Genomic DNA, 10044 nt, shown 5'->3' with positions numbered 1-10044 from the left:
TCCTCCAGTAGTGTCAGAGAGAAAGGACCAAATATAGTCACTGCCATCTTTTCGCCAGAAGGACCAGATCAAACCCAAGTTTAGTAGTTTACCCACAGAAGTTACTCGAAATCTGTCATGTGTAAGACACAATCAGCGCAAGCAAGAAAAACGTTGAAATAATCATGGTTACTACAAAAATGAATAAAGAAAGGGATCATGCTATAAATCTGACGTCAGGTTTTTAAACATGGCACATTAAAGGTGTCACAGCATGGCAATTTCCTTAAACAAGCATGATAAATTCTGTAATGTTCAATTACTTAGCTAAGATTTGCCATGCTTGCTGAAGGGCATTGCCACGCTTGCGACACATAATTTGCCTAAGAAACATTCGCTTTACCATTAAAAAAATCCATAGCCATATTTTTAGCACTTCCATAAAGACATGGGTGATAGACGACAAGAAAAATAAAAGGATGAAAAAATGCACAAACTTTTTTTTCCGAAAGCACAAACCAAAGTGTAAAGCCGAGGTACCATGCAATTGCATAATGGATCCCACATCAGAATTAAACCACAGGAAACACGTGATTTTCTCACCATAATTATCGCCATACAGGAAATATGACCAATGGTACACATCGCACATGTAGCAACTCTCAATCTAGAATAATTTGATTTTCAATTACCGTGTGACCTATTTTCCAAATGAACATGCGAAAATACTAGGGATCCACATGCACATTACCATCAAAGGAGTTCCCTCTCATGTTTTCCATCCGAATATATATCATCACCAAATACAAAGCTCGCAACTCAATGTTAGGTTGTTCTTGTTGTTGCTAAAGAGTGTTTGGACCATTGCTTGTAGATGTTCCACATGACTAAAATAAAGTGACATCCGTTGCTCTAACGGTTGTTGTTCGTGGAGACATGTACTAGTTTGTGTTGTTTCAAACGTAGATTGTCCATAGAGATGTCGAATTGAAACTTTGTTGAAAATTTGAGATTTTGAGATCGTGTGTTGTTTCGAACATACATTTTCCACTCCATATTAATGCAGTAGCAAATTTTTGGATATTTTCTAGCACATGTATGCTATAATATTACATATTTATAGTATGAGCTTCTTAATTCCTTGTGCATTTGTAATCAATTACCAACATATATTTCCAACCATTATTTCTTTATACATGTATGAGTACTGAAATAATGAAGAAAGTAATATGAATATACATACTCTCCGCAATCCATATTAGTTTTAGTGTACTAAATCAGCGATAATTAATATCCCTGCAAAAAAAACGACAATTAATATGGATACAGAGGGAGTACTATTATTCGGCAGCGGCATCAATTGAAAATTTTCTCCAAAAAATACTCAGGGACCATTCTCTGAAAACAAAATATTGGAGGGAAGTTCTTGCCAGATGCGAGGAACCCCCAAAGTACACTACGTCACACTCACACTGTTCCTCTCGTGTCAGAGAGAGAGAGAGACGAGCAAATACAGTCATTGCCATCTTTTGGGACCAAATCCAACCCAAGTTTAGTATAGCTTACCCACAGAAGTTACTACTTGAAAACGTAAAAAAGTCAAAATAAAACCTGTGGGTACTCCGGAAACTTGAACAAGGAAGCGAGCACAACGGATGATAAGACTTTACGGACATGAAAATATAGTAAACAAAAGGGTGAAACATGCACGGGCTTTATTTTGTTGGAAAGCATGGACCAAAGTGTAACAGTTTGACTAATTCACATCTAGATGTTTTTTTAAGGATGTCACATCTAAGCTCCCACAAATACATATGCAGCAACAAGAAACAAAAAAAAACAAAGACAAAAAAATAGACCACAAACAAAGTGAATATCAGTTTAGATGTGACATAATTATGTCATATCTAAATGTGTTCTAGACATACCCAAGTGTAAAGCCGAGGCTGGTGCCATGCAATGCAATTGCATGATGGATCCCACCAGAGAGCTGAACCACAGGAAACGCGTGAATTTCTCACCGTAATTATCTCCGGCAGCGGCAGCGGCACAGCAGCAGGAGTGCAAAGGAAGGTAAGTGAATAAATTAGGGGGGGTAAAAGGACATGCGGCGAAGTAAAAGGGAATTAACGCAGGGAAAGACAAAGGAAGGAAGCGCCCTAAAATATTTGCCCCCACGGCCGGGCCGATCCCTCTCCCTCTCCCTCTCCCTCTGTCTGTCTGTCTCTCGAGACGCGTCGAGCTGTTCCCAGCCCGTCCGCCCTCGTCCTCTGCCCGCCGCCCTCCTCTTCTTAAAGCTCTAATGGCAGTGGAGTGAGCTGCGCACTCGCACAGTGGAGTTCTGAGGTGGTAGATTGGTGTGCGGCGGCGGCGGTGGTGGAGTTGGAGTCGGGAGGGGTGGAAAGGAGGGAGGACGGAAGGGGGCGCCGGGGGCCAGGAATAGTGTGTGGTGGAGTGGGCGTCTAATTTGGGGGCGGGGGGAACGAAAGGTCCAGGCCCTTGGCCGGAGGGAGGGCGGGGGTTGGGTTCTCGGACCGGCCATTCATGGCGCCGTGGACCGGCTTATGGGGCGCTAGGGCCGGCGCCGGCGCCTACCGGGGCACGCCGGTGGTGGTCAAGATGGAGAACCCCAACTGGTCCATCTCCGAGATCTCCCCGGAGGACGCCGAGGACGAGGACTTCCTCGTCTCCGGCGCCGCCCGCCGCAAGGGCGGCCGCGGCAAGAACGCCAAGCAGATCACCTGGGTGCTGCTCCTCAAGGCGCACCGCGCCGCCGGCTGCCTCGCCTCGCTGGCCTCCGCGGCCGTCACCCTCGGCGCCGCCGCCAGGCGCCGCGTGGCCGACGGCCGCACCGATGCCGACGCCGGCGCGCCCGGCCCGGCTCGCGAGAGCCCCGTGCTCCGCTCCCGCTTCTACGCCTTCATTAGGGCCTTCCTCCTCCTCTCCCTGCTCCTCCTCGCCGTCGAGCTGGCCGCGCGCTTCCACCGCTGGGACCTCGCCGCCTCCGCCCTGGCCCTCCCCATTATCGGCGTCGAGTCGCTCTACGCCTCCTGGCTGCGCCTCCGCGCCGCCTACCTCGCGCCCCTGCTCCAGTTCCTCACCGACGCCTGCGTCGTGCTCTTCCTCATCCAGAGCGCCGACCGCCTCATCCAGTGCCTCGGCAGCTTCTACATCACCGTGAAGCGCATCAAGCCCAGGCTCAGGTCCCCGGCGCTGCCGGACGCCGAGGACCCCGACGCCGGCTACTACCCCATGGTGCTCGTCCAGATACCAATGTGCAACGAGAAAGAGGTCAGTGTCGCTCGCTCTCAGGCCGCACCATTAATCCCCTTCCAAATTCGCAGCCTCGTAACCACCCATTGTTCGTCGTGCAGGTGTATCAGCAATCAATTGCGGCCGTCTGCAACCTCGATTGGCCGAGGTCCAACTTCCTGGTTCAGGTTTTGGACGACTCCGACGACCCGACGACGCAGTCGCTCATCAGGGAGGAGGTCGCGAAGTGGCAGCAGACCGGGGCCCGGATCCTGTACCGGCACCGCGTGCTCAGGGACGGGTACAAGGCCGGGAACCTCAAGTCGGCCATGGCCTGCAGCTACGTCAAGGATTACGAATTTGTTGCCATCTTTGACGCTGACTTCCAGCCAAACCCCGACTTTTTAAAGCGCACCGTGCCACATTTCAAGGTAGATTCAGGGGAATGTTTGTGCTACTACTTTTATTGTTATCAATCGTCTATGGTTTTAGGATTCCAGTTCTGATTTGTCAATTGTGTTGCTGTTGTTAGGACAACGATGAATTGGGGCTGGTGCAAGCGAGATGGTCGTTTGTGAACAAGGATGAAAACTTATTGACCCGGTTGCAGAACATAAATCTTTGCTTCCACTTTGAGGTGGAGCAGCAGGTGAATGGTGTCTTCTTAAACTTCTTCGGGTTCAATGGCACCGCCGGCGTGTGGAGGATCAAGGCGCTGGAGGAGTCCGGCGGGTGGATGGAACGGACAACAGTGGAGGATATGGACATTGCCGTTCGGGCGCATCTCCATGGCTGGAAGTTTATCTTCCTGAACGACGTCGAGGTATTGTCATGAACAATTTCTTCTGAATAGGTTATTTGAAAGTTGTGCGCACCATTTCAATTGAGCTGAAATGTTTGTCTTAATGTCGACAGTGCCAATGCGAACTGCCAGAGTCATACGAGGCTTACAGGAAGCAGCAACATCGGTGGCATTCCGGTCCAATGCAGCTATTCAGGCTTTGCATACCGGACATCATCAAGTCCAAGGTGTTGTTATGCTCGTTTTCTTGCACACTACTACTATTTAGATAGTGCTATAAGCTAACTGAGATGTGGCACGTGAGACGTGCTCCACTAATCTTAAAATTGCTGGCGGAAACTCTGAAATGTTACTTCTTTTGAATTGAGAGTATGTAAACACCCAATTCAGCATGCTCTTCTCGCATTTTGTGGCGGTTGCTTAGGTTACACTTTGAATATGCTTCGTCATCATTTGCCTTCAGCTGTTCAGCACACTGCAATACAAGTGCTCCCTCTGTAACTTAATGTCAGACATCTTTGCGGTTCAAATTAAACTGCAAAAACGTCTTACATTAAGTTACAGAGGTAGTATATAACACCGTGGTGTACTTGCTATTAGAATGCAGAAATTTAAATTCGTGACGGTGTTTCAAATGTAATTGTTATAATTTGTGTAAGAATGCAGGAGTTTAAAAGGTAACTGTGTTTACTTTCTTTATCTGTTATCATGAAAATTATGTACCTCTCTCTAATATAGCATCAATTTAGTTATGTATTAACTCCGTTTTATTTTACTGCAGATTTCGGTGTGGAAGAAATTCAACCTGATCTTCCTCTTCTTCCTGCTTCGGAAGCTGATACTACCATTCTACTCCTTCACGCTCTTCTGCATCATCCTCCCGATGACGATGTTTGTGCCCGAAGCCGAGCTCCCCGACTGGGTCGTGTGCTACATCCCAGCCCTCATGTCCCTGCTCAACATCCTGCCGTCCCCAAAGTCGTTCCCTTTCATCATCCCGTACCTGCTCTTCGAGAACACCATGTCGGTGACCAAGTTCAACGCCATGATCTCGGGCCTGTTCCAGCTCGGCAGCGCCTACGAGTGGGTGGTGACCAAGAAGTCTGGCCGGTCGTCGGAGGGCGACCTCATCTCCCTGGCGGCGGCGGCGCCGCCCAGGGAGCTGCGGCAGCAGCAGAAGACCGGGTCGGCGCCGAGCCTGGAGGCGCTGATGGTGCTGAAGGAGGAGCAGGCGAGCCCGAGGAAGGAAGGGAAGAAGCAGAAGAAGCACAACCGGATCTACAAGAAGGAGCTGGCGCTGTCGCTGCTCCTGCTGACGGCCGCCGCTCGCAGCCTGCTGACGAAACAGGGTATACACTTCTACTTCCTGCTGTTCCAGGGCATCTCCTTCTTGTTAGTAGGCCTTGACCTCATAGGCGAGCAGGTCGAGTGAGAAAATGTAAACATGGACACTGATCTATCTACTCCTATAAAAGAGCGAGTTAGTGGTGATGGTGTGCCTGCCTTCGTACCGTATGCATCGTCGAATCTAGAATCTATGGCTGTGAGTTGCCCACGTGCCACTTAAACACCCCGCACATGAGATGTATTCTGAAGAAGTTGTCCGAAACACATGCGGCGCTGACGAGTAATCTTTTTCTCTCGCGAAAGAAACCGAACCATCGAGAACCCCCTCCCAAATTCTTCGCCGTCAGCCCCTCCCCTCACTTTCCCGGTGGCTGCCGGAGTTGATTTGATTGGGGGCACCTCCGCTTAATAAATTGGATTTCCTTCAAGCTTGCCTGGGTTTCTCCCCATCTAGATCTGGCCGTGTAGGCCGTTGGAGACGGAGACGATAGCCGTGCTGCCCATGGAGGCTACCAGTGGCAGAACAACCATGAGCCGGGCTGGGTGTTGCAGGCACGCGGAATTTTGCCGGTGGCGAGCTAATCGTTCCTGGCGGCCCTGGTGCCAACTACCTCGAACCACTATGTCCGTTCCCAACAATGCTCATCCCTCTGTAAGTTCCGTGTATCTCCCATTGGATCCAAGAATTGTTCGTTTTTTTTTGGAGAAGAGATGTATATGAGATTCATACATTTGTGTGGTTGAAACCATGGTCTCTCACAAATATTTACAAACAAATCAGTCGTGGATCTGCAAAGTACCTCTTCAACAAAGGATTTAGCCTCTTTAACCTATTCTTTGCAGAAATTTGTAGTTTATCCTTCATGAAATTCCTTGTATTCCATCCTCTCAGACTGTACCCGATGCACTATTCAATATTCAGACTGTTTTTGCATTGTGATCTATGTCAGGTTTTAGTATGGCATGATTTGGGGCAAGGTAAGAAGAGCAACATGATCAAGATGGCTAAATGCATTCTTAAGTAGAGACATTCCAAGTCCAACACTCAAAGAATAAAGATAAGCTTTTCTTCTTTGCTGTATCAGGATCAGAGGCATCAAGTAGTATGCTCTACTCTATTAGTTTGTTAGCTTCGTAATTCGCTTCAGTTTGTTCAGGGGATTTACCAGTTCAGTTAATTAGATGGCATAGCGCTCATTTTTCTGCTTACAGGGAGTTATGTGTTTAGTGTAAACAGTGGGACTCATTTTTGGATTAGATGTATGCTTTTCTGAAAGATAGCATTTGGGTGGATGAACACATGGTTAGGGAATCTTACGAGGTGGTGTTTTTTCAGTTCTTTATTTCTTTACAGTAGGAAAGGGGAAGGGAGAAGAGAGGCTGGTCCATGAAGTTGTATTTCAGTTCAGAGCATACTATACCTTTAGTTGCAGATCATTGAAGAGTACCACTGTAACCAACGTCACAAACTCTGCAACCTTTCAGTTGTAGAAGAAGGCAGGAGAGGGACTGGATTAATCTTCCTCCCTGTGATCAGAAGAAACAAATCTTTATGGCGTTGATAGAAGGAGTTCGCCTTAATAAAGAGGCTACTGGACTTTGTTAAACAACCGTCCTTTCTTGATTTATCCAAGAACAGGAGAGGGCGTTAAAACCAACAATTTGTCTGAAAGGTTGTACATGACTGACTACAATATGGTTAAGTTTTACTCCCTCCGTTCTGAATTACTTGTCTTGAATTTATCTAGATACGGAGGTATCTAGCACTAAAATGAGTCTAGATACATCCGTATCTAGACAAATCCAAGACAAGTAATTCGAAACGGAGGGAGTATAAGTTTATGGTTGTGAGAAAATGTATATATGGTCTAATTTTCTCATTCATGTACAATACTGTTAGAATTTCTGGTCCACAAATCCCCCTCTATTAATTACCCTTTTGTTCATTTTGTTCAGCCGAGTTGAATTCTTCAATCGGACATTGGTTTTATTAGTTGAACATTTGTAATTGGTTGCGTAATCAGTAACTTTTACTTATTTAAAATGACTGGGACACCAAAACAGAGTAGTTTGTAGTTCATTCACATTATTTTTTGTAGTATACCGTGTACATTCAGTCCAATATATGTACGTTACAATCATGGCCAATTCCGTACTCCAAATTTGTGCTCAGTTCATTGTAAGGTCCTGCAAGATTATTAAGGGATAATTTTGGTCAGGAAGCGGCACCTTCTAGGCATTCCTGTTCTTTGGCATTTTAAGCCTTCAATTATTTACGAAGCTATTGATAAGTAGCTATGTTGCTTGGCTTCTCACCGTGTTCTAGGCATTATCTTACAATCAATTGATTTGTCATCCTATAATGTAAATGATGGGTTTTTATAAATTTGAAAGAGCTCATACTTCAGTTATTTCACTTTCCATTGATAGATGGAGTGTTCGTCATACAGTAGGCATCTTTGCTGAGCTAGCACTTTTTTTATTGGGGAATTACTAAGAATATTGTGTACAAAGATGTACTCACGTAGTAGTTCTGTTATGCCGTGTGAAAGGAGACATTGACAAAATTTGTAGAAGCAATTATGTTTTTTAATTTATGTGGTATACTTATGTATGAACTAGGTTTAAATTTCCACTCATTCATATATTTGTCATCATTCTTCAATATTTTTTTGTTATGTTTGAACTTCGCCTTCCATAGCACTTTGAATGAACAATATAAAATTTGATCTCCGTTGCAACGCACGGGCAACTTACTAGTAGATTTTAAAAGTCAGTCTCAGTGGTTGGCACCAAGGGAGTGTGATGTCTCATGATTCTTTTGTAACGAGATTTTGATGTTGGTGTGTGTGTGGATCATGTCCTAGGGTCGATCATGTAATGCAGACTATCGTCCGAATGTTGATCACTGAAGGAAGACCGGAACGTGGCTGATTGGGAGCCGTCCTGCCTGTGGTGTGGCAGATGCTTGTTATCAGGTGGTGCATGGTTGATTTGGTCAATGTGTTTGGGTTGGCACCGGCAAAGGTGAACCCGCCCTGGACGGCGTCACATGACGGGTGGCTTTTCGTGTGTGATATGAACAGAAGTTGTGAATCTGGATCCGGTCAAGAATGGTTTCCACCCGTCAAAAGTTTCTAGTGAGGCGCTCATGATGAACCAAAAGTTTCTAGTTGAGCTGTGCGCAACTGAACCAGGAGTGAGACGCAGCGGTGTGAGCTCGGCCCGTACGCGCAGCCGCGCTCATCAGTCCGCCTCACCTTATCCGCAATTCCGCGTCGCGTGTGGCTGCGAGACAGCTGTGAGGAGTCAAGGGAGGGACGGGAGGCGTGCACACGTTTCGTGCTGCTGGTCCGGCGGGCGCTGCTGCGGTAAGCGCATTCCGCACGTCGTTGGCGCGTCTACGTATGCGGCCGTCGTGGACTAAGTGGACGTCTCCTTTCTTTCTTTCTTTCTTTCTTTCTTTCTTTTTTTCTAAAACAACCACTACTAAACCGGTATACTGGTAAACAACTGCACGCAGCTTTGTCTGATTCTTTGCTTGCGATTGGGAGCTCGCCCTCTCCTCGTGCAGTACGGTGCAAGCCAGCCAAAGGGACGGGATTGGTCGTGGCGCCTCACGGGGCACGACAGTGTGAGCCGGCCTCGCCTACGTACGTGCGTACGAGTACAACCTAGTGGACCGTCGCGCGTTTGAATTGAACCGAATTGAACCCGGCCGGTGTGATGATTGCGCGTGCACGATGGCAGTTGCTCCGCATCAGCAAGCTTGTAGAGTAGCCATACATATAGCCTTGATGATGGTGGTGACGGTGTCACGAATTATTGCACGAGTTGTAGAGTAGCCATACATCAGCAAGCTTGTAGAGTAGCCATACATATAGCCTTGTAGAGTAGCCATACATATGGTTGTGCCGCTCCTGCTGGGTGCTCCGTGGCCGTGGGCATCGGGCTATTGTAACGGCCCGTCTCCGGGTTGGGAGTGTTTGCTCCACTGACCCGACGTTGATTTCCGCGCAAGGAAACACTCATGCTCCGTGATCGATGGTCCAATTATTTGCGCCACCGGCAAACACACATGGTAAACGGGGTGTAGGTGGTACGGCGTGGTCTGCCGGTGTGGTGAAGTGCGGCAACAACATGTGGCCGACTTGATAGTAAAACCACGTAACTACGGTACAGATCCGGCCGTCCATAGTTGCTACTCTACTCCGTGAGGAGTAGCTGGTCTTGTAGTTTGCCCATGCGGGGGGCTCCAATCTTTTTTTTTTTTTGAGGATCATGCGGGGGCTCCAACTAGGGCTGGACCAAAAGCTCGTAACTCGCGAGTTTAATGAGCGATCGACAGTTCGGCTCGTTAAACTCGTAGCTCGCTTCTTAATGAACAGAGCCAATCATTGATTCAGCTCGTTAAGCTTAACGAGCTTAATGAGCAAGCTGATGAGTTTCACGAGCAGCTCGTTAAGCTCGTTAGTAATAAGGCTGCCCGTAATGAGAGTATCATAGGTAGTATCATACATGCCAACTAAGCAATTTTGATGAAGTGGCATAGAATTAAATGAAGAAAGAGAGGCTTGAGTATCATATCATGATACCGTATCATATTAAATGATGTGACACTTTGTGTCATGCATGGCAATAAATGTAGTCCTCTATGATACTAA

General features: G+C 47.1%; 1 protein-coding gene across 2 annotated transcripts; it reads left to right on the top strand.

Moving 5' to 3' along the window:
- The first annotated feature begins 2448 nt into the window (after window positions 1–2448).
- Window positions 2449–8291, top strand: LOC119303297 (probable xyloglucan glycosyltransferase 9). Of its 2 annotated transcripts, XM_037580414.1 has the most exons (6): window positions 2449–3270; window positions 3354–3662; window positions 3764–4054; window positions 4147–4260; window positions 4815–5489; window positions 8142–8291. In XM_037580414.1, the coding sequence occupies exons 1-5, from the start codon at window positions 2524–2526 to the stop codon at window positions 5463–5465; spliced, it is 2112 nt and encodes a 703-aa protein (XP_037436311.1). In that variant the 5' UTR covers window positions 2449–2523; the 3' UTR covers window positions 5466–5489; window positions 8142–8291. The 2 variants fall into 2 exon arrangements, with proteins under 2 accessions (XP_037436311.1, XP_037436310.1); XM_037580413.1 differs by lacking the exon at window positions 8142–8291 and having other exon boundaries at window positions 4815–5571.
- Window positions 8292–10044: the final 1753 nt, after the last annotated feature.

This window comes from Triticum dicoccoides, chromosome 5A, assembly GCF_002162155.2.
Source record: "Triticum dicoccoides isolate Atlit2015 ecotype Zavitan chromosome 5A, WEW_v2.0, whole genome shotgun sequence".
NCBI lineage: Eukaryota > Viridiplantae > Streptophyta > Magnoliopsida > Poales > Poaceae > Triticum > Triticum dicoccoides.
The sequence above is the reverse complement of the archived record's forward strand: the minus strand, read 5'-3'. Positions and strand labels throughout refer to the sequence as shown.